The sequence below is a fragment of the Hyla sarda genome, chromosome 2 (genome assembly GCF_029499605.1).
Source record: "Hyla sarda isolate aHylSar1 chromosome 2, aHylSar1.hap1, whole genome shotgun sequence".
NCBI lineage: Eukaryota > Metazoa > Chordata > Amphibia > Anura > Hylidae > Hyla > Hyla sarda.
Genome location: NC_079190.1, coordinates 265,164,136 through 265,188,884, shown reverse-complemented (window position 1 = coordinate 265,188,884; position 24,749 = coordinate 265,164,136). Strand labels below are relative to the sequence as shown.

The 24,749-nt window shown below is 41.6% G+C and overlaps 1 protein-coding gene across 1 annotated transcript; it reads left to right on the top strand.

Moving 5' to 3' along the window:
- The first annotated feature begins 6,776 nt into the window (after positions 1 to 6,776).
- On the top strand, positions 6,777 to 24,543 carry UTP11 (UTP11 small subunit processome component). The gene is made up of 8 exons (XM_056557095.1): positions 6,777 to 6,935; positions 7,034 to 7,095; positions 8,486 to 8,588; positions 10,378 to 10,491; positions 11,730 to 11,823; positions 21,675 to 21,805; positions 23,656 to 23,766; positions 24,124 to 24,543. Exons 1-8 carry the CDS (start codon positions 6,873 to 6,875, stop codon positions 24,205 to 24,207), a joined length of 762 nt encoding a protein of 253 aa, XP_056413070.1. The 5' UTR covers positions 6,777 to 6,872; the 3' UTR covers positions 24,208 to 24,543.
- The last annotated feature ends 206 nt before the right edge of the window (positions 24,544 to 24,749 follow it).

Here is a 24,749-nt window from a genome sequence, read left to right as displayed (position 1 = left end):
AGGTAGTCATTTGTGTATACACGTTGTTAGCACTTCAAGTTGTGCATACGGGCATTGGGTTGTTCTCTGAGTCTTTCCACGTCTACAGCTCAAGGTGAGCTTTCAACACGCAGCCTGGAATACTTACACAATATTTTACATTAGAGTCCCAGAGGTTGTCTTACTCACCATTTTATTCCTATTTGCATTCATCAGGTTTTGCCACTCTTCTTTGCATCTAGCATAATACTATCAAAGTGTATCTGTCTGTCAGGTATCCAGCTTAATATCATGTTGTCTTGCTCTGACAGGGCGTCATTGTTTGCGTCCCAGGCCATCAAATCTGCTCTGAAGAGTGCGCAAATAGGGAGGTTTGCAAGCCCTCTAGCCATCAGCCCTGGCAGCTGGCTTAGTTACTTGGTTAGCTGGTGCTTTAGGTAATTCCCCATTAGGATATCAGGATAGCTTAACATTAGAAGCCTCGCTGTTCTTGAGTTGTCGAGGTTACTTAAGGTTTAGGGGAATTACATGTAGGTGCATGGCCATAGTTACATTAATTTCGTTAGGATGTAGGTTTTATGCATGGGAATTGTATAGCAGTAGAATGTCATTGTCCGGTCAGGTTGTCATCATACGGCATTTTCCCAAGTCTCACGAGTGATGCTCAGCTCGAGTTGGCTATCTTTGCTTCCGCATGTTTAGGATCCAACGGGATCAGCCACTGCTATTCTTTAGGGGGCAAGCACTCACTACTATGTTGTTTGTCAAACACGTACGTATTCTTGTCAAATCCTTTTGTAGTGATCCATCCATTATATCCAGTCATTCTCTAAGCATTGGGGCTGCTGCACAGACGTTACATCATGGTGTGCCAGCACACGTGGTTAAGAAATCGTGGTGCTGGGAATTCGGTGCTACATGCACTGTACCCCTATTCCATAGTCAGTATTGCATGATGCATTTCAGTCATTAGTCACGTGGTTATTACACGTATTAATAGCACTTTGTTCTGATTCTGGGTTTTTGCCCTCTATTTTTTAAGGTGTACTCCTACGTGGTAGTATATCGCACAACTCTAACTGCCTAGTTAGGTTACAGGATTTAGTAGGAATAGGAGTTTAGTAAGAGGTTCTTTTAGTAGGCTCGCTATACTAATGAGCACCGACCACAAATATTTTATATATATATATATATATATATATATATAGATGTATATATTTTTATATTCTAATTTAGATATTCACACCACATTGAGATGAATTATCAATGTCTACACCAGAAAACTGCCACACAAAAGTTGCAAATTTTTGTGCAATGCTGTTTTTCTATGTTGAACATTTTTTTAGCAAAAGGCTATGTTTACACAGGGCACAATTCTGCAAAAATTCCATTCAACAAAGGTTGCAGAATTCCACCAGAATTGTGGCAGAATTTTTGTGTTCACAGAACACAGAATTCCATCAAAATTCAAGCCCCATTGATTTTTATGGGATTCCGACATGGAATTCTGCAAAATATAAGACTGGCCCGTAAAGCGGAATTTCCATTTCGGAATGCCCACCATGGAAATTTTGTTGTCTGAATGGGACTGCGGAATCACATTGAAATCAATGCGCTTTAAATTTTGGCTGCATTTCTGGCGGAATTTTTATCTTTTTTTATTATTATTTTTTTGTTATTTTTCTTTTTTTTAATGTATTATTTTTTCTTTTTTAGAACTACAATACATACAGCCATGGCCGTAAATGATGACCCCTAAAAGTTTTGAAGAGAATGAAGTATTTCTCACAGAAAGGATTGCAGTAACACATGTTTTGCTATACACATGTTTATTCCCTTTGTGCGTATATTGGAACTAAACCAAAAAAGGGAGGAAAAAAAGCAAACTGACATAATGTCACACCTAACTCCAAAAATGGGCTGGACAAAATTATTGGCACCCTTTCAAAATTGTGGAAAAATAAGATTGTTTCAAGCATGTGATGCTCCTTTATACTCACCTGGGGCAAGTAACAGGTGTGGGCAATATAAAAATCACACCTGAAAGCAGATAAAAAGGAGAGAAGTTCACTTAGTCTTTGCATTGTGTGTCTGTGTAACACTGACGTTTCAGTAGACTGGAACACAGATGATAGTAGATCCACTGGACCTGTGTGGTAGATGACTCGGACCGTACCAGGGAACGGAGTCTAAGGTGCCACTGGTTTTCCCCAGAGCCCGCCGCAAAGCGGGATGGACTTGCTGCGGCAGGCGGCACCCAGGTCACTACCCCTGGCACGGCTCGACCACACAGGCGGCTGAGGAGATTCGAGGCACAGGCGGGATAAGGCAACTCGTGGTCAGGATAGAAGAAGGTCAGGGCTGGCGGCACAGTAGCATAGTCAGGAAAGTAGCAAGTGGTCAGTAGGCAGGCAGCAAAGGAGCAAGGTCAGGTCACGGAGCAAAGGGTATGATACATGGCAAGGCAACTCTCAGGAACGCTTTCTCTCAGTCACTAGGGCAACAAAGATCAGGCAGGGAAGTGTGGGAGGTGGAGGAATTTATCAATGAGCCACAGGTGTTACTTCACTAATGGGCACACTGGCCCTTTAAATCTTAAAGCTCCGTCGCGCGCACGCCCCAGGGGATGAGGACATGCATGCCGGAGCAGAGAGGCAGAGGTGGGGGCAGGAGAAGCATCAGGTGAGTGACGGGCTGGGATTCGCATGCGGGCATGTCCCACGATGCGAATCCCAGCTCCGCCGGCAGCAGAAGGTAACGGGACCATGTGCTCACGGCCAGCGTGTGCGGCCGTAGCGCATAATATAACAGTCTATGTGTGCCACACCAAGCATTGACAACAGAAAAAGGAGAAGAGAACTGTCTGAGGACCTGAGAACCAAAATTTGGGAAAAATATCAACAATCTCAAGGTTACAAGTCCAGAGATCTAGATTTTCCTTTGTCCACAGTGCGCAACATTATCAAGAAGTTTGCAACCCATGGCACTGTAGCTAATCTCCCTGGGCGTGGGCGGAAGAGAAAAATTGATGAAAGGTGTCAACGCAGGATAGTCCGGATGGTGGATAAGCAGCCCCAAACAAGTTCCAAAGATAATCAAGCTGTCCTGCAGGCTCAGGGAGCATCAATGTCAGTGCGAACTATCCGTCGACATTTAAATGAAACGCTATGGCAGGAGACCCAGGAAGTCCCCACTGCTGACTCAGAGACATAAAATAGCAAGACTACATTTTGCCAAAACGAACTTGAGTAAGCCAAAATCCTTCTGGGAAAATGTCTTATGGACAGATGAGACCAAGACAGAGCTTTTTGGTAAAGCACATCATTCTACTGTTTACCGAAAACGGAATGAGGCCTACAAAGAAGAGAACACAGTACCTACAGTGAAATATGGTGGAGGTTCAATGATGTTTTGGGGTTGTTTTGCTGCCTCTGGCACTGGGTGCCTTGAATGTGTGCAAGGCATCATGAAATCTGAGGATTATCAACACATTTTGGGTCACACTGTACAGCCCAGTGTCAGAAAGCTGGGTTTGCGTCCAAGATCTTGGGTTTGCGTCCGAGATCTTCCAGCAGGACAATGACCCCAAACATACGTTAAAAAGCACCCAGAAATGGATGGCAACAAAGTGCTGTAGAGTTCTGAAGTGGCCAACAATGAGTCCAGATCTAAATCCCATTGAACACCTGTGGAGAGATCTTAAAATTGCTGTTGGGAAAAGGTGCCCTTCCAATAAGAGAGACCTGGAGCAGTTTGCAAAGGAAGAGTGGTCTTACATTCCGGCTGAGAGGTGTAAGAAGCTTATTGATGGTTATAGGAAACCACTGATTTCAGTTATTTTCTCCAAAGGGTGTGCAACCAAATATTAAGTTAAGGGTGCCAATAATTTTGTCCAGCCCATTTTTGGAGTTTGGTGTTACATTATGTCCAATTTGCTTATTTTCCTCCCTTTTTTGGTTTAGTTCCAATACACAGAAAGGTAATAAACATGTGTATAGCAAAACATGTGTTACTGCAATCCTTTTCTGTGAGAAATACTTCATTTTTCAGGGGTGCCAACGTTTACGGCCATGACTGTATGTAACACACATGTTTTGTATCTTTAATGTGTCACCAATTGAAATTCATTGAATGCAAAGGGAAAACGCTGCATAGTGTTTACGGTGTTATTTTTCACACACATAATTGTTATGGGGGTAAAAAGAACTGTCATGTCACTATAATACATTTGCTTTTGCCACATAGTTTGCCAGTATTACATCACTTTCCTGGCATGTATTTTGTAGTGTAAATGTGCCAAAAAATGCTACATTCAAATTAGAATATTTATGAAGCCCACACCAAATGGATGTTAACTTTGCCCAGCAGCCATTTTGGATTCACACAGTCATGTGCCTATTAGAGGGAGAAAGAGGAGCAGAATGTTTAGATGGGACTGCAGCTGGGACTAGAGCCTGTGACTGTCTGGGCATGGCTGGGAGTTGTAGTTTTGCCACAGCTGGAGGCACCCTGGTTGGAAAACACTGGTCTGGTGGATGGATAGCAATGTCTACAATAAGTGAAACTTTACAACAATATTCAATATGATAGATATAGATCCAGATGTTCTAGCACTATTGTCCATAAAATAATCTTTGTTTTTGTTTGCTTATTTATTATTTATTTATTTATATATTTATGTATTGCATTTAAACATGTATGCAGATGAACACGTTGCATGTATGCTTGTTTTTATTTGTTTTTTTGATTCAGTGGCTACTACCAGTTACTTATTCAAAACCCATATTTTTTCATCCATTGCTTATTATCTTTTTTTTTTTTTTGTTTTTTTTAGGAAAAACTATTTAGATTCTTTATTCTGAATTCGATTGCTCACAAATAATATTCAGCATTTATGTATAAAAAAGAGATTTACTGCAGAGGAATAAGACGAGGAAAGGGTTTTCTGTCATAGTCGTCTATAAGAAAATGCTCGAATAAGAAACCAACTTCAGTGAATAAGAAGCTGCCGAATAAGAAACCAACTTCAGTGAATAAGAAGCTGCCGAATAAGAAACCAACTTCAGTGAATAAGAAGCTACCGAATAAGAAACCAACTTCAGTGAATAAGAAGCTGCCGAATAAGAAACCAACTTCAGTGAATATGAAGCTGCTGAATAAGAAACCAACTTCAGTGAATAAGAAGCTGCCGAATAAGAAACCAACTTCAGTGAATAAGAAGCTGCCGAATAAGAAACCAACTTCAGTGAATAAGAAGCTGCTCGAATAAGAAACCAACTTCAGTGAATAAGAAGCTGCCGAATAAGAAACCAACTTCAGTGAATAAGAAGCTGCCGAATAAGAAACCAACTTCAGTGAATAAGAAGCTGCTCGAATAAGAAACCAACTTCAGTGAATAAGAAGCTGCCGAATAAGAAACCAACTTCAGTGAATAAGAAGCTGCTCGAATAAGAAACCAACTTCAGTGAATAAGAAGCTGCTCGAATAAGAAACCAACTTCAGTGAATAAGAAGCTGCCGAATAAGAAACCAACTTCAGTGAATAAGAAGCTGCCGAATAAGAAACCAACTTCAGTGAATAAGAAGCTGCCGAATAAGAAACCAACTTCAGTGAATAAGAAGCTGCCGAATAAGAAACCAACTTCAGTGAATAAGAAGCTGCTCGAATAAGAAACCAACTTCAGTGAATAAGAAGCTGCCGAATAAGAAACCAACTTCAGTGAATAAGAAGCTGCCGAATAAGAAACCAACTTCAGTGAATAAGAAGCTGCTCGAATAAGAAACCAACTTCAGTGAATAAGAAGCTGCCGAATAAGAAACCAACTTCAGTGAATAAGAAGCTGCTCGAATAAGAAACCAACTTCAGTGAATAAGAAGCTGCCGAATAAGAAACCAACTTCAGTGAATAAGAAGCTGCCGAATAAGAAACCAACTTCAGTGAATAAGAAGCTGCTCGAATAAGAAACCAACTTCAGTGAATAAGAAGCTGCCGAATAAGAAACCAACTTCAGTGAATAAGAAGCTGCTCGAATAAGAAACCAACTTCAGTGAATAAGAAGCTGCTCGAATAAGAAACCAACTTCAGTGAATAAGAAGCTGCCGAATAAGAAACCAACTTCAGTGAATAAGAAGCTGCCGAATAAGAAACCAACTTCAGTGAATAAGAAGCTGCCGAATAAGAAACCAACTTCAGTGAATAAGAAGCTGCCGAATAAGAAACCAACTTCAGTGAATAAGAAGCTGCCGAATAAGAAACCAACTTCAGTGACTAAGAAGCTGCCGAATAAGAAACAACTTCAGCGAATAAGAAGCTGCCGAATAAGAAACCAACTTCAGTGAATAAAAAGCTGCCGAATAAGAAACCAACTTCAGTGAATAAGAAGCTGCCGAATAAGAAACCAACTTCAGTGAATAAGAAGCTGCCGAATAAGACCAGTGTTTCCCAACCAGGGTGCCTCCAGCTGTTGCAAAACTACAACTCCCAGAATGCCCGGACAGCCTTTGGCTGTCCGGGCATGCTGGGAGTTGTAGTTTTGCAACAGCTGGAGGCACCCTGGTTGGGAAACACTGCTCTAGCCATTTCGATAATATATGTAGAGAATTACCAATTATGCAAATACATTATATACATTCCGCTACACAGGCAGATCGGGAATAAAAAAAATCACCATAACGATTCCTAATATTAAACACAAAGGCTTCAACTAGAGCTGATAGCGCCACCTGTCGGCAGTCAACACATACTACAAGACCGCTGTACATTCCAGGAAGCCGTGGAACGCAACGCCCGACGTCTAACCGGAAGTAGTGAACGTCACACGACGCGCCGGAAGTTCAGACAGACGCGTGGTTCCTATGTTAGTTGTGGGTTGCCTGTAAACTCCCGTCTTCAAAATGTCTGCATCTTTTAGGAAAGCGTTGAAGTCCCGGCAGAAGAACCATAGGGAGAGGTCACAGGTAAGGGAGTCAAGGACCAGCAGGGCTGTCATTGGCTGAAACAATGATACGTGGGAATCCATAAAGATAAACTATAACTCTTGTCTTTTTTTGTCTAGCCGGGCTTCCGTAAAAATCTAGGGCTTCTGGAGAAGAAGAAAGACTACAAGCTCCGTGCTGAGTGAGTATACAGTGTGTGATGTCAGTATATACTGGGTATACAGAACATAGTGATATTCTAGGGAAGTGTTTCCCAACCAGGGTGTCTATAAGCTATTGCAAAACTACAACTCCCAACATGTCCGGACAGCACAAGAATGTCCTGGCATGCTGGAAGTTGTAGTTTTGGAAAATACTGCCCTAGAGGCACCGAGGTCACATTGTCACTTAAAGGGGTACTCTTGCATTTAAAAAGTATCCCCTATCCACATGTTCTCCAGAACAGGGCCCAAAATCTCCTGTTTGAAGTGTGGAGTCGGTACGTGCTCTGCGCATTCTCTGTGGAAGCATTGGAAGTATACGAACTCGTGTATGTCTGGCGCTTTCTTAGACAATGCATGGAGCACACGCCAACTCCTCACTCCATGCAGCTGGGAGAATTGGGATCAGATCCCCTTGATCAGACACTTATAGGGGATACATTTTAAAGGCCGGAGTGCCCCTTTAAAGCCTTACTGTCATTCATACCCACTCCGATTGTGAGTTATAGCTGGGCGAAGTGTGCTTCACTCCCCAGCCGACTGCAAGATCCAACCGATGTGCTCCATCAATGTCTATAGAGTACATCATTTACACTTCACTCGGGTATAAGTCACAGCAGGTTTTAGGATGGAGACCGGATGCAATCTAAACCTTTGACATTTTACGTAGTATTTACTAGTTTAAGTATAAGCCACTTGTTTCCAATGTGTGCTAAATCCTTCTTAATATTTTGTTCACATGTATCCTCCATATATTTTAAAGCTATGTTCAGTCATTTAGTTTTCATTGAACTCTGCAGCATAAAATTTGCAGCTTCAAATTTTGAACATCAGATATGTGAAGCATACTGTATGTGTGCATCCACACTTAGGGCTCATTCACACGAGCAGATTTTGATGTGTATTTTAGTGCGTGTTTTGCAGCAGATTTTCAGCTGCTTTATTTTTTTGCACCTTTTTGCTGCTGGTAAGTCAATGATAAAAATAAGCAGCAGAAAATAAATAGCAGCAGATCGGCTGGGAAAAATCCGCTTGTGTGAACGAGCCTTAAGGGTAGGGTCAAACAAACTGAATCTGCTGCTTATTTTCTGCTGCTGATTTTGTGACCCACTGACTTGAATAGGTAGCAAAATCAGTTGCAGAAAATATGAAGCAGATCCTCTGTCTTCATGTAAAATTACTGTCATTTATATAAACGTTTGACATGTCTGGATATATGAATGACAACAATGCTTTATATTGTAATTTCTGCAGTATGTCATATTTTTTCTATGCACCTTTACAGCAGTTACAGTTGCCAAGTTCGTGTTGAACTAGTGATTTGTTTGAAATTTCTGCTGTGGAAATTTTTTATTTATTTTTTTAATCCAGAGACTATCGGAAGAAGAAAAAGACACTCGATGCCTTGCGGAAGAAAGCCCTTGAAAAGAATCCAGATGAATTCTACTTTAAAATGACCTCCACTAAACTGCAGGTAACTGATTGTGTTATTATTCATGGTATCTTAGATACATCTGGTCATCTATCCAAAGTGTCCCTGCAAGAAATAAAGTACAGACTGTTTAATAGTTTAGAGGGGTTTTCCTGAAGTTTTAGTAGTCTTTAGCCTGGATCTGGAATAAAAAAAAAAAAAAAAAAAAAAAACCTTTCTCACTCCCAGAGCCACTACCACTCCAGTGTCCCCCACTGGGTCTGCTGCATCAGCGTCACATACATTGTTCACATGATTAGTGATGTCCAGCACAGACTAGTCTACAGCTGCAGTGTCATGTGAAAAATGTACAGGACTTCATTGCTGCATGGTTGTCAGGGGACACTGGAGCAGCAATGGAGTCAAAGTTGAGTAAAAGTCTGTGGTTTTGATTTGTTTTTCTATTTAATGCCACTTTCAGTGCAGATACAATTTTCAAAAAATCACAAAATTCTTGCACCCATCGATTTTTCAAGTATCCAGTCCATCAAAATTGAGGCACGTGCTTTAGGTCATGAACCACACTATTGATGTTTGTGACATTATGGTGTGTCAGAATATTTATAAAAGTGAAGATGATTTAACCCTTTGACAGCTTGTGACTTTGTAGCATGGCATTACAGCTCTCTGATCATGTAGGCTTTGCCATGGTTTATGAGGAACAGTACTGTGACACCGGTGCACAGCCACAATCCTATTCAAATCTTTTTTTGTTTAAAGGGGTACTCCACCCCTAAATATCTTATCCCCTATCCAAAGGATAGGGGATAAGATGTCTGATGGCGGGGGTCCCACCGCTGGGGACCCCCGCATTCTATCATGCAGCACCCACCTGTAACGGCTTCCGGAACCGCTGGAGGCCCTCAGGTTAATACCATCCCGACCACGACAACGGAAGATCGTGACGACTCTTTACCCGTGTGAAGTCACACCCGCCCCCTCAATGCAAGTCTATTGGAGGGGACATGACAGCTGTCACGCCCCCTCCCATAGACTTGCATTGAGGGGGCGGACTTGACATCACACGGACGCGGAGTTGTAATATCACGATCTTCCGTTCTCGTGGTTGGGATGGTATTAGCCTGAGGTCCGCCAGCGGTTCCGGAAGCCGTTACAGGTGGCTGCCACATGGGGGCGGACCCCCGCCATCAGACATCTTATCCCCTATCCTTTGGATAGGGGATAAGATGTCTAGGGGTGGAGTACCCCTTTTAAAATGGTACTCCAAACGTATCCCCCATCCACTTGATCACTGGTACCCCCTCGATCTTCAGGACAGTGCCGGATGCATGTATCACAGGGTCGACACACATTCTCTATGGGAGCGCTGAAGACAGCAGAGTACAGCATATGTGTATTTCTGGAACTCCTATAGAGGTGCACAGAGGGGGGCATGTCTACCTTGTGCTCCAATTACAGGGAGTTTCAGGCTTCGTTCTGTCGATTGCAGGGTCCCAGCTTTCGGACATCCCACTATTAGACACTTATCCCCATTCTGTGGATAAGGGATATGTTTTGAAAGGCTGGAGTACCCCTTTAAGCCCTTGTATATTGCTATCAAAGCAGATTATATTTCCACTATGTACAAACATTGATAACCCTTTCTTTCAGTGGATAATATGTTAGAATATATTTCACCTGCACATGCTGTTTCAATTGAAATGTGACTCCTTAACTAACTGAGACATTATTGATACTCTTCTAGGCTGCTTATATGAAATGATTGATTCACATCATAGCCAATAAAATATATCAAAGGTGTGATTATTTCTTATCTTTGCTGTTTCTGAAGGATGGAGTCCATGTGATAAAGCAGAAGCCAGAAGAAGTCACAGATGAGCAGCTTAAAATAATGAGGACGCAGGACATCAAGTATGTGGAAATGAAGAGAGTAGCGGAGGCTAAGGTAAGTCATATGTATTAGTTGTTATGGGCAACATATTCTTAAATGTATTGCATCCTAGTGAAATATAGTTAAAATGGGCGGCAGAGGAATTGCTTGTAACTTGACGGCATGTTGTGCTCTTTTAACAGTTATGTAACGGTATACTGTATTTTCAGTTTGCTTCCATACAAACAAAACTAGAACAACATACGTTGTTACATCCCGCTGCCCACCCTTTTCAGTTTGGCATATCCTTCAGCTGTGTATTCAGGGAGCGCACAGTTTTATGGCACTTCTACTCAGTTGACAGCTCTGCTTAGTTACCCTTTGAATTTGAGTGTATTATTTTCAGGGAGATAAAATAGATCTAATGCTGTTGGTCAGGGGCAAGTAGACACATTTCTGAGAAAATGTTACCCCATCAAATGAACAGCAATCTACATAGCTATATTATTGATCAGATAAAGTCCATTTAATATGCTAGAACACTGGTTGAAAGTCTTTCCACCCTATAACCTTGATAATAATGATGAATTGCTGGCAGACAGCATCTGGAAACATTCTGAAAGGCCACTTTAGTACATGGGATAGGAAAGCATTTTTGTCATTTAAAAGATCTGTATGTGTTAGCAGTTTTGCCTGCAAAAATCAAGTTAAAATGATGTTCCTAGGGACAAGATGGACCTGATAAGTTTTAAATTTTTTTTTTTTTATCCCATTTTTCTCATATAGATATAAATCTGGGAGACAAGTGTGCTGTAGGGAGTTTCTCTCCCTGCTTATTCTACTGATCGGTTGGGGTCTGCACATTTAGACCCTGACCCATCAGTAGAAAAAGTGAGGAGAGAAGCTCGCTACTGCGTATTTCTCTCCCAGCTCTGCATCTTTTTGAACGAGAGGGTCCCATAAGACTTACATTACATTAAGTCCTAGTCCCGTGAGAGAGCTGGGATGCTACGTGCTTCTCGCAGCTTGTTCTACTAATCTATACGTGTGTAAAAAAAAAAAAAAAAAAAAAAGTTTAAAGGACAGTGCCCATTTAAACTAAACTGTGTGGATCTGACACCTTCGCCATGTGCACATTGCAGCAAAATCCCATTGAAAGTGATGGCAGTCCGCTGCAACTGGGCTTGTGCCAAAAAATTTGCCTGATTCTGTGCTGGTGCAGGTGATAACCTCACCTTCCTCTATATATTTCATGAAGTGACTACACCTTTGTGGTACGCAGCTTGATGATGCATGATGCTTTACGTTTACAGAAAATTGAACGCCTCAAGTCCGAGCTCCATCTGCTGGATGTTGAAGGAAAGCCTAAGAACAAGCATACTTTCTTCTGTGACACCAAGAGAGAAGGCAAGTGTACCTTTTTTCTTTCAGTAATCCAAGCAGTGTTATTTTTAGCATATAAAATCGCCTCCTCGTTTAAAGTATTATGAATAAGGAGCAGTCGGACAATGGTACAGTAGACACTTTATGGTGGTCTTTTGCATTCAGGCCTCATTTACATTGTGTTTTGGGTCTCCGCTACCAGTGAAAATCAGGATACTGTCAAAGTATTCTGACGTATACTGCTCCATACTTATAAGTTCAGTGGATGATTGTCTAATAGTCCGTATGCTTCTAATTTATAGAAGTTTTGAGACAACAAAAACACAAAAATAAGGTTTTTGTGTCCTGTAAATAAAATTTATACCAGCGTAATGCAAGCCATCTGGTCACATGTAGTGTACGTTAGGTCTATATAACACAAAAAAAGAGAATCAGCTCACCACCAAAATTCCAGCTCTTCCAAAAAAATATTGTTAAAACGGATTCTTTTTTAATCGTGCTTTAATAAATTTTGGATGTTTGAACAATGGAATTTTGGCAAGAAATCCTGTGTTTTTTGCAATGTGCTTCATTGGTACGTTAGGTCTACTACACCTTTTTATAGTAATGCGGTGCAATATCTGGCAGAATGGCTGAAACCCAAACTATAATGTAACAGGGTCATATATGTACATGTCTTAGGCCCCTTTCACACTGCTGTTGCTACCCATCGAGAACGGCAGCCGTTAAAAGTCGTTTTTTTTTTGTTTTTTCCTTTTCTTTTTTTGTGTGACTTTAACGGCTGTTCTCATGACAGAGAGCAATGGGCAACAACTGGTCCTGGCAGTGGGACTGCCAGGCGCTGTTATCTTTTGATGGGTATAGCAGGAGAAAAAGACAGCACAAGCAGTAATTTTTCTCTTGCTATTTCCCCGGGCACTGCCGTGTGACGACTTCAGTGTGGAAAAAGCCTTATGCATATAAAGGGCTGGTCCCTGAGTATTGAAATGGTTGTTTCCCTGTGCAATGTACTCTATCCCTGAGCAATGTACTCTATCTCTGGCGCTCCTATAGACAATAAATGGAGTGCATGACGACCTACTGCTGCAGCAAGGGGGGGGGGGGGTCCAAATATAGCCCTTTTAACTAGGGGTCAACCGATATCATTTTTTTTTAGGGCCGATACTCTGTGGAGGTTAGGGCCGATAGCCGATAACTTATACCGGTATAAGTTAACGGCTATTTATGCCCATCGCTATTTATTCCCACCGGGGGGGGGCGGCGACACCGCTGCAGATCATTGATTTAAAGCGTGCACTTTAAATCAATGAACTGCAGCGGCTTTTGCGGTGCCAGAGACCGCCGCCACCCGCTTCTCTCCCCCTGCCTGTCCTGGGGTCCTGAGTCCTATCACCGCCATCAGTGTCACCTGGACTAACCTGTTGGTACAGACAGACATGCAGTGAAGGTGACACTGATGACAATGGTACTTACCTTGTCCCGTTCCTTGCTATCGTTCTCCGGTAATCTTCATTATCTTCAGTTCCGTTCCCGACTTGGTGCATGGGCGGAGCTTAGTGACATCACCAGTGCTGTTCTCTGTTGGGTCCCGCTGCTAGCAAAATATGTGTGTGTATATGTATAATAATGTGGTTCTAATCTTCTCATGGGGTAGTATATCAAAATAGTATTGGTAAAGTCTGCACAGGGCAGTGAGGTATTTCACTCACCTTTTTGCTGTTGTGTAATGGACACAACAGCTTGTAGGCCTGTGCTGCGTTATACGGTGTAGCCACCCGGTGATCGGACAGGGAGGAATCCTCAGCCGAAGATGCAGTAGAATGCTCTGTGGATAGGAGGTAAAAATTACCTGGTCTAACGGCGCAACCGTGTCGGAAATTAACAGCAGGAGATCCAGGTGTCTTTAACCCCTTAAGGACGCAGGACGTAAATGTACGTCCTGGTGAGGTGGTACTTAACGCACCAGGACGTACATTTACGTCCTAAGCATAACCGCGGGCATCGGAGCGATGCCCGTGTCATGCGCGACTGATCCCGGCTACTGATCGCAGCCAGGGACCCGCCGGCAATGGCCGACGCCCGCGATCTCGCGGACGTCTGCCATTAACCCCTCAGGTGCCGGTATCAATACAGATCCCGGCATCTGCGGCAGTGCGCGATTTGAATGAATGATCGGATCGCCCGCAGCGCTGCTGCGGGGATCCGATCATTCATAACGCCGCACAGAGGTCCCCTCTCCTTCCTCCGTGCGGCTCCCGGCGTCTCCTGCTCTGGTCTGTGATCGAGCAGACCAGAGCAGGAGATGACCGATAATACTGATCTGTTCTATGTCCTATACATAGAACAGATCAGTATTAGCAATCATGGTATTGCTATGAATAGTCCCCTATGGGGACTATTCAAGTGTAAAAAAAAAATGTAAAAAAATGTAAATGTAAAAGTAAAAAAAAGGGAAAAATCCCCTCCCCCAATAAAAAAGTAAAACGTCCGTTTTTTCCTATTTTACCCCCAAAAAGCGTAAAAAAACATTTTTTATAGACATATTTGGTATCGCCGCGTGCGTAAATGTCCGAACTATTAAAATAAAATGTTAATGATCCCGTACGGTGAACGGCGTGAACGAAAAAAAATAAAAAAAGTCAAAAATTCCTACTTTTTTAATACATTTTATTAAAAAAAAATTATAAAAAATGTATTAAAAGTTTTTTATATGCAATATGCAAATGTGGTATCAAAAAAAAGTACAGATCATGGCGCAAAAAATGAGCCCCCATACCGCCACTTATACGGAAAAATAAAAAAGTTAGAGGTCATCAAAATAAAGGGATTATAAACGTACTAATTTGGTTAAAAAGTTTGTGATTTTTTTAAAGCGCAACAATAATATAAAAGTATATAATAATGGGTATCATTTTAATCGTATTGACCCTCAGAATAAAGAACACACGTCATTTTTACCATAAATTGTACGGCGTGAAAACAAAATCTTCCAAAATTAGCAAAATTGCGTTTTTCGTTTTAATTTCCCCACAAAAATAGTGTTTTTTGGTTGCGCCATACATTTTATGATATAATGAGTGATGTCATTACAAAGGACAACTGGTCGCGCAAAAAACAAGCCCTCATACTAGTCTGTGGATGAAAATATAAAAGAGTTATGATTTTTAGAAGGCGAGGAGGAAAAAATGAAAACGTAAAAATTTAATTGTCTGAGTCCTTAAGGCCAAAATGGGCTGAGTCCTTAAGGGGTTAAAAAGCTTAGTTTATTCTGATAGCCCTAAAACAGACGTGTTTTGGAACATAAGCCCCTTTCTCAGTGTGGACAAGGCAAGTATACAGATGGTAATGCGATCACTCTATTTATAGGGGTATTGGTATGACAGGGATCCATTTAGGCACCTTGATATGACATGACAGATTTCAACATACTAGTAAAAAATATCTATAGTAAGTTTTTACATATAGATGAGGATACAGTGAATGGTGCATCCTAAGTGGAACAATAGAATAATGAAACCGTAAAACATTTCCTTATAGACATGAATTAGCGGAGCGAGTCTGGAATCAGCGTGTCTGACATACAGTGCTGCGGACACGCTGTCAGGCTCCGCTCTCCACTGCACTGCAATGTACATCGCCGGACTCCTCACTCGTATGTTTCACAAATCCTATGTGAATATGTTCTAGTGGTGTTAGTGTAAATAACTTAGATGCAGTATTACAATATTACTTGCACTGGTCCGTTGTAAGTTGGCGCATGCACAAGTCAGGATTAAAAGGTAAACTGTAGACGTGTCTGTGTCCGCTCCGGGGAAGGAGTGTGACTATGTTGGCATGTTAAATGGAACATGTGTGTGCGTGCTACTGAAATACATGATGATGGACTACACTAGAGTGCAAAAATGATGTAAATGGCCATGAGATATAGTATATGACCTTTAAGATATGAGGGGTAATATTTAGAATTTATAGGTGTGAATGATGATGTGTCTGACATGAATTGAACAGTGGAGTATATAAGGTGTGAGGGGTAATATTTAAAATGAAATGGTATCATTGGAATGTGAAAGTGTGTATGGTAATTTAAGCATATATGATGGTACATGGGAGACTAAAGGCATAGTAGTAATGGGTTGGTATTTTATGGAAGTGATTGGGAAAAGAAGGGGGGTGGGGTGGGATTTTGGATTAACTAGCTGTACAGATGTTTAACAGCAGGGGTCGCTGATAGTGTGGAAGACAATGAATGTAACTGAATATTACTATAGAAAAGGGCTGTTTTAGGATGAATAGTAAAATGAGGAAGCCGGAGCGATGCTGTTCCGGAATGAGAAAATTGCATAGAGCAAAGAGGGAGCAAATTGCTTTGAATAGGTCTTTAAGTCAGTGACCTGGGAGGAAGAATGATGCAAGAAGTCGCATAAGAGGGGGGGGATGGCATATGAGAGGGTGGGTGGGGAAGGTTGGGGGGGAAAAGATGATATCCTAAATGTCAAGTTGGAAACGTGGTAGTGAAGTGTGTTAATAGATACTTTCAATGCCCTCATTCAGGCCATATGGAACCAGAGATTTCATTTTAAAAATCCAGTTCGACTCTCCTTTTCTTTTTCTTTCCCCCACCCCACCTCCGCCTTATGCTACTACTGGCATTCTTCATCCCAGGTCACTGACTTAAAGACCCATTCTATGCAGTTTGCTCCCTTACTGTTTTATTATTTTATTGTTCCACTTAGGATGCATCATTAACTGTATCCTCATTATCTATATGTAAAAGAACTTACTTTAGATATTTTTTACTAGTATGTTGAAATGTGAGGTCATATCAAGGCGCCTAATTGGATCCCTGTCATACTAGTAGGGACCAATACCCCTATAAATAGAGTGATCACATTACCATCTGTATACTTGCCTTGTCCACATTTTTTTAAATCAACTGGTGCCAGAAAGTTAAACAGATTTGTAAATTATACAATGAAAGAGAGTAGCGTGCACTCACCGCGGGTAAACAGCTGCAGGCCCGAGGTCCGGGATCACCGCGGCATAGACGGAGACGGGAAGGGGCGCTCAGAGGCTACGCCGGCTATTTCGGACGTAGGAACGTCCTTCTTCCAGCCTCCAAGGAGGCTGGAAGAAGGACGTTCCTACGTCCGAAATAGCCGGCGTAGCCTCTGAGCGCCCCTTACCGTCTCAGTCTATGCCGCGGTGATCCCGGACCTCGGGCCTGCAGCTGTTTACCCGCGGTGAGTGCACGCTACTCTCTTTCATTGTATTGTTTGATACTTTATCTAGTGTGTGCACCCCGCAGGTGCTTCGTTGTTATTTATCGGGTCCGGAGGCTGCCTGTGTATACCAGTGGTATCATATATATATATGCATGCTTAAGCTGCACAGTGTGCTCTCTCCTTCTCTTCCACAATGCTCTCTGCTGACACCTCTGTCCATTTTAGGAACTGTCCAGAGTAGGAGTAAATCCCCATAGAAAACCTATCCTGCTCTGGAGAGTTCCTAAAATGGACAGAGGTGTCAGCAGAGAGCACTGTTGTCAGGCAGAAAGGAAATTCAAAAAGAAAAGAACTTTCTGTGGATTATAACAGCAGCTGTTAAATACTGGAAGGATTAAGATTTTTTTATTGAAGTCATTTACAAATCTGTTTAACTTCCTGGCACCAGTTGATTAAAAAAAAAAAAAAAAAATGTTTTCCAGTGGAGTACTCCTTTAAATTTGAACTTTGTTGCTACAGCCTGGCACAGGCTGGCTGTCGCAATAGATAGTTCATGGTAGCAATGCAGGCCTAGTACAGTCCTTGGGCTGCCATGATAATGAATCGGCTTCCCATCTTCATGTCGCAGGGAACTGATTCGCCTGCTGTACCACCAACAGTAAGCATTGGTAGCCACATTTAAACAGTCTAAATAGCTGGGCCCACTCCATAGACCCTTAACAGCACAATCCTGTATGTATTTAGTTATTAACCACGTAAGGACACAGCCCATTATGACCTTATGGACCAGAACATTTTTTGCACATTTGACCACTGTCACTTTAAGCATTAATAACTCTGGGATGCTTTTCCTAGTCATTCTGATTCAGAGATTGTTTTTGTAACATATTCTACTTTATATTAGTGGTAAATGTTTGTCGATACTTGCATCATTTCTTGGTGAAAAATTAGAAAATGTAGCATTTTTCTAACTTTGAAACTCTCTGCTTATAAGGAAAATGGACATCCCAAATAAATGATATATTGATTCACATATACAATATGTCTACTTTGTTTGCATCATAAAGTTGACATGTTTTTACTTTTGGAAGACATCAGAGGGCTTCAATGTTCAGCAGTAATGTTCCAATTTTTCACAAAATTTTCAAATTCAGATTTTTTTTTTTCAGGGACCAGTTCAGTTTTTAAGTGAATTTGAAGGGCCTTTATATTAGCAATACCCCATTATGGAAACTGCACTCAAAGTAGTCAGTGACGTTCAGGAAGTTTAACAGGAATAGCAGCAAAGTAAAGGAGAAAATTCAAAATCTTCATTTTTTGCATTCGCATGTTCTTGTAGACACAGTTTTTGAATTTTTACCAGGGGTAAAATAAAAAGCCCCCCCAAAATTTGTAACCCAATTTCTTTCAAGTAAGGAAATGCCCCATATGTGAATGTAAAGTGCTCTGTGGGTGCACTAGAGGGCTCAGAAGGGAAGGAGCGACAATGGGATTTTGGAGAGTGAATTTTGCTGAAATGGTTTTTGAGGGGCATGTCGCATTTAGGAAGCCCCTATGGTGCCAGAACAGCAAAACAAACCCACATGGCATGCTATTTTGGAAACTACACCCCTCAAGGCATGTAACAAGGGGTCCAGTGAGCCTTAACACCCCACAGGTGATTGACAACTTTTCGGTAAAGTCGAATGTGTTAATAGAATTTATTTTATTAAAATGCATTTTTTCCCCCCAAATGTATCATTTTTACAAGAGGTAATAGGAGAAAAGGCCCCCCAAAATTTGTAACCCCATTTCTTTTGTGTATGGAAATACCCCATATGTGGATGTAAAGTGCTCTGCGGGTGTACTACAATGCTCAGAAGAGAAGAAGTCACATTTGGCTTTTGGAGAGAGAATTTTGCTGAAATGGTTTTTGGGGGGGGCATGTCACATTTAGGAAGCCCCTATGGTGCCAGAACAGCAAAAAAAAAAAAAAAAAACACATGGCCTACTATTTTGGAAAACGACACCCCTCGAGGAACGTAACAAGGGGTACAGTGAGCCTTAACACCCCACAGGTGTTTCGTAAATGTTCATTAAAGTGGGATGTGAAAAGGAAAAAAATAATTTTTATTTTTTGGGGGTTTTATTTTGTTTTATATATAAACACAAAAATGCTGGGGTCATTTTTCATATTCACAAGTGGTAACTGGAGAAAATGTCCCCCACAATTTGTAAATACATTTCTTTGGGTGTAAACTGCTCTGCGGGTGCACACCAGACCTCAGAGCAAGAGCGTCCTTCAGCTTTTGGACAATTTTGCTGGAATTGGTCAGCGGCCTTGAGCGTTTACAGAGCTACCATGGTGCTAGAACAGCGGGACCCCCCCCCCCCTCAAGTGCCATTATTTTGGAAACTGCCCCATCAAGGAACTTAACAAGGGTACAGTTAGTATTTAAACCTCACAGGTATTTTGAACAGTGGGCCGTAAAATGACAAAATATATACATATATATATTTTTTTTCACAAAAATGCCGGCGTTACCCCAAATTTTTCATTTGCACAAAGGGTAATAGGAGAAAATGGACCCCAAATTCTATAACCTCATTGAATCGGAGTATGGAAATACCCCATATGTGGACATAAAATGCTGTGCGGGCCATAACAGGGCTCGAGTCTTAGAGCTATGTTTGCATTTGAGGCCTATGGCATATCAGTAGCTGACGGTTCCATGTATTCAGCAGAAAATAAGAAAAAGAAACGCCCACATGTGACCCTATTACAGACAGTACGCCACCTGTGGAGGGTGTATATGGGGGACTTGACATTTGGAACAGACTGGTGTTACCGAAATTTATTTTTCAGGAATGAATGAAGTGTACTACTGATATGCCATTTATGTTCCCAAAATGATGACCCAGAGCATAGCCAAAAGTAGAGATGAGTGAAGTTAGTGATTCGATTCGTCACAAACTTCTCGGCTCGGCAGTTGCTGACTTAAGCCTGCATAAATTAGTTCAGCTTTCAGGTGCTCCGGTGGGCTGGAAAAGTTGGATACAGTCCTAGGAGAGAGTCTACCACCTATCTGTGACGATCGCCGACATGGGGTGGGGGGGTCTAAGGCGTTGTCACAGGATGCCTGCTGAATGCCCTGGGTCCTTAAGTCCTAGGGAGCTCTGTGTCCTAGATGGGTTAAAGGGGATATATCATTTTGCAATGATCCTAAATCATCTTATTTTTTAATGGAGGTTTAAAAGTCCTTACTATGAAAGGAGCCTTTACACAGTTCAGTTATTGTGACTGATAGGCCACATAAATAATTGCTGGATCATTCATCTTGGTTGTTCACTTACATTATACAGTGATCCCCCAACTTACAATGGTCTTTACTGAACCATTGTAACTTGAAACCAGACTCAACATACAATGCTACAGACAGTCCAGATCTGTGAAACATGTCATTGGCTGGAAGAACTGACCAATCAGAATGGGCATTCACTGGTAAAACACCTGTATGACTGAAGTGCATGCACTGACTGGCTGTCTGGTAGCGCCCCTTACAGTACAGGGAGGTATTACATGTTCTGTACTACTCTTTACCTGTACCAGGGATAGCTGCTCCAGGTGGGGCAGCTCCATGTTACTTTTTTAGGACACTGTGTGTACTGTACCTGACCCTGGAGAAGCCTCTGTCCTCTAACATAGACAGTGATTTACAGCTCCCAGCAGCTCTTTCTTACTTTTATATGTAAGGATTTGCTTTATCTATATTAGTTATCTACTTATTTTTGCTTAATCCTCACTTTTTCCTATTTTTGGTTGACATTTTGGGGCTTCAGAACCAATACCAGGTTTCCATATGGTCTCAACATACAATGGTTTCAACATAAAATGGTCGTCCTGGAACCAATTAATCACCTGGTGACCCCGTCCTCTAATTTTTTTCCATCATGCATTATCTGACTCCGGTCTGGGACGCATGTTTCTAAATGGGACTTTAGGATGTGCAAGTATTAGTCCATTGCCTCTAGCTGTATTATTGTGATTGTGATCTACCATTATACCTTACTATGATATTTGTAGGCACTTTATAATATATATTGTACGGGAACCTGCACTTTATGGATTGTCTCTTGTATAGACGTTTAGCATTGTAATATATGCTGTTTAAGGTTTTACATCCTATGTATTGTTATAGTATTGTTTTTAGACCGAGTTTATGTTGGTAAAGTTATTTACAACATTTGAGGATGGGTGTCAGTTTAGGTGAGGGGGTTCATGGCCCCTCCCCTAGGTTGTGTACTGGTTCTTGTGAGCCAGATTTTTAAATGGTTTTAATGTGGTTTGTCATTTATTGATGAATTACTGTGTGTGCAATGTGTGTTTTTTCTTTTTTCCATACATTTGTGCTAATAAAATTGATGATTGATCATTTCTTGGTGTGCTACTGTAAATCAGTGATGGACCACTGTAGTTGGCCCATTCAGATGATCTCGCCATGTAAGCTGTAGTCACAGATCACAGCTCTGCTCTAATAGAACTAAGCTAAAATGTCACTTAGCAGCACGATCTGAGGATAACAAATAATTCTTCCCTAAAGGTATATTTGTAAACCCCTCACTGGACAATACTTTTAAATCTTGTTTATCTTAGGTTTTGTTTCTTTCATGCAGTACGCAACTTTGACCTATCAGAACGATTGAACACTGTTCCAGAGTTGGTTGACAGAGTATACAACAGACCTACCTTAGAAACGTTACACAATCAGACAATAAAGGGGCCCACAAAAATGAAGGAGTTAAAAGTAAGACATTTTTTTTTTTTTACTCGTGATGATCATTGCATCTCTTTGTTGTTCCCTATATGTAAGGAATTAATTGGGATTTTGATTTGTATTGACCATGCTATAGAAATGGCTTGACCCCTTAATGACCAAGCCCATTTTAACCTTAAGGACCAGGCCAATTCTATTTTAGCGTTTTTGCTTTTTCCTCCTTGCCTTCTAAAATCCATAACTCTTTTATATTTCCATCTACAGACCCATATAAGGGCTTGTTTTTTGCGTGACCAATTGTACTTTGTAATGAAACCACTCATTTTACCATAAAATGTAACATTATTAACATTATCTTTTCATAGTTCGGACATTTACGCATGCGGACATACCAACTATGTTTATAGAAAAAATTATTTTACGCTTTTTGGGGGTAAAATGGGAAAAACTGACAATTTTCATTTTTATTGGGGGAGGGGATTTTTTAAACTTTTCATGTCCCCATAGGGGACTATCTATAGCAATCATTTGATTGCTAATACTGTTCAGTGCTATGCATAGGACATAGCACTGATCAGTATTATTGGTGATCCTCTGCTCGATCTCAGATCAGAGCAGGAGACAGATGGAGGCAGGTGAGGGGACCTCTGTCCGCCATTACAGATGATCGGATCGCCGCGGCAGCACTGCAGTCGATCAGATCATCTATTTTAAAATGCGCATTGCCGCAGATGCCGTGATCTGTACTGATCACAGCATCTGAGGGGTTAATGGCGGACATCCGCACGACCGCAGATGTCTGCCATTACCGGCGGGTCCCCGGCTGCCGTGTATGATGCGAGCACCGCTCTGATGCGAGCGGTCATACACAGGATGTAAATGTACATCCTGGTGCGCGAAGTACCACCAAACCAGGATGTACATTTACGTCCGTGGTCGTTAAGGGGTTAAAGGGGTATTCCAGCTTTATACATCTTATCCCCTAGCCAAAGGATGGGGAATACGATTTATGATCGCAGGGGTCCCGCCGCTGGGGACCCCGCAATCTCTGTGCAGCCCCCGGCATTCTGTGCCTGGTGCTGCTTCCGTCATGCCCCCTCCCATAGACATGAATGGAGGGGGGCGTGTTGTGACGTCACTAGTGGGCGTGGCCATGGCGTCACGTCCCCGTCTCGGAGGCAGCGCCCGGCAATGAATGCAATCCTAAATCTTATCCCCTTTCCTTTGGTTAGGGGATAAGATGTATAAAGCCAGAATACCCCTTTAATGGTCTATTCACACGTACAGTATTCTGTGCAGATTTGATGCGCAGGACTTTTTGCTGCAGATTTCAATGTAAACTGAACACAGCTTGAAATCCTGCGCATCAAATCTGCGCAGATAGACCCTATAAAAAGGGGGGGGGGGAAACAAACTCCCCTGCCGAGCCTTGCTACAATGTCATGTACATTATTCACATAAAGCTTCAGTCACTGGCATTAGCAGCCTCTGCCACCATGTGCAGCATGTGATTGGCTGCATCATCATGTGATCCAAGTGTATGCCATTGTTGCAGCAGACCTGGGGGAGAGCATTGGATCAGGTGATATTGTTAGAAAACTGTGCTTCCAGATCGAGCTCCATAGCACCCACCTCCAGTGCAAGAACCAGCATAAAACAGAATCCCATTACACTGGTTCTTGCACTAAAGATGGGTGCTGTCAAGACTGCAGAGCTAACGGGCGCTCAAAAAGCTATTCCAGCTCTAAATTCCAAATCAGTGATATATTGGAATTACGCTTAAAATATGTCCAGGATGTACTTACCATATAAGACCAAACAATGTCAGGCAGGGAACGAATCTTCAATGTGATAACTGTGTGCTTTTTTTCTTTCTACAGAAACTGGCTAAACAAAGGCGGCAACAGTATGAGATTCTGAATCAAAGGATAGAAAGAGAAAGGAAAATGTTTGTCATAACTCAGAAAATCCAGGCACGCAAAGATCTTCAGGTGAGGATTCACTCATCCTATAGAAGTGTTTCCCAACAAGGGCTCCTCCAGCTGTTTCAAAACTACAGCTCCCAGCATGCCCAGACAGCCTTGGCTGGGAGTCTGGGCATGCTGGGAGTTGTAGTTTTGCAATTCCTGAACGACACCCTGTTTGGGAAACACTGTTCCATGGTGGTGGGGACCAGATTAGATAGATATATATATATATATATATATATATATATATATATATATATATATATATATATATATATATATATATATATATATATATATATATATATATATATATATATATATACTCTGTGCATGATGGTAATATATGAAACTCATGGACATTTTTTTTGTTCTTTTTAGGATAAAAGAAAAAAAGTGAAAGTGAAGAAAGAAACCGTGAATTCTGCAGCTGTTTATAAATTTAAAAAACAGAGAAAGAGATGAGATATGCTTGACAAGCCTGAACATTACTTCACCCCACCCCCCTAAATTCTAGTAATATTAAAGCTGTGGCTGTATATTTTGTATTCTCTATTTTCATTTTTTTTATTTTGTGTGTCCCATTGCAGTTTGCTTTCTTATAACTGGATATAATCCTGACCACTTATTTTTATTACAGTAGTTTTTTTTTTTATTTTAATAACTTTTTTTTAATGCTCCTTTCTTTATTCTAAACTAGGAATGCACCAAACAGGTCTAAGGCTAGGTTCACATTGCAGAATTTCTGCCGGAGATTGAGCCGGCGGCGCTAGGACCGAGCAGACTGCATTGCTGCCCCCATAGACTGCAATGCATTTCTGGGTGGATCTTTTGTGAGATCTGCTCAGAAATGCATTGCCATCTATGGGGACGGCAATGTAGTCCGTGCTGTCCTAGTGCCGCCGGCTCGAACTCCGGCAGAAATTCCACAGTGTGAACCTTGCCTAAGGGTCCATGCACACCACTGAAATTCAGAAGGAATTTCCTTGCTGAATTGCATCAGCGGA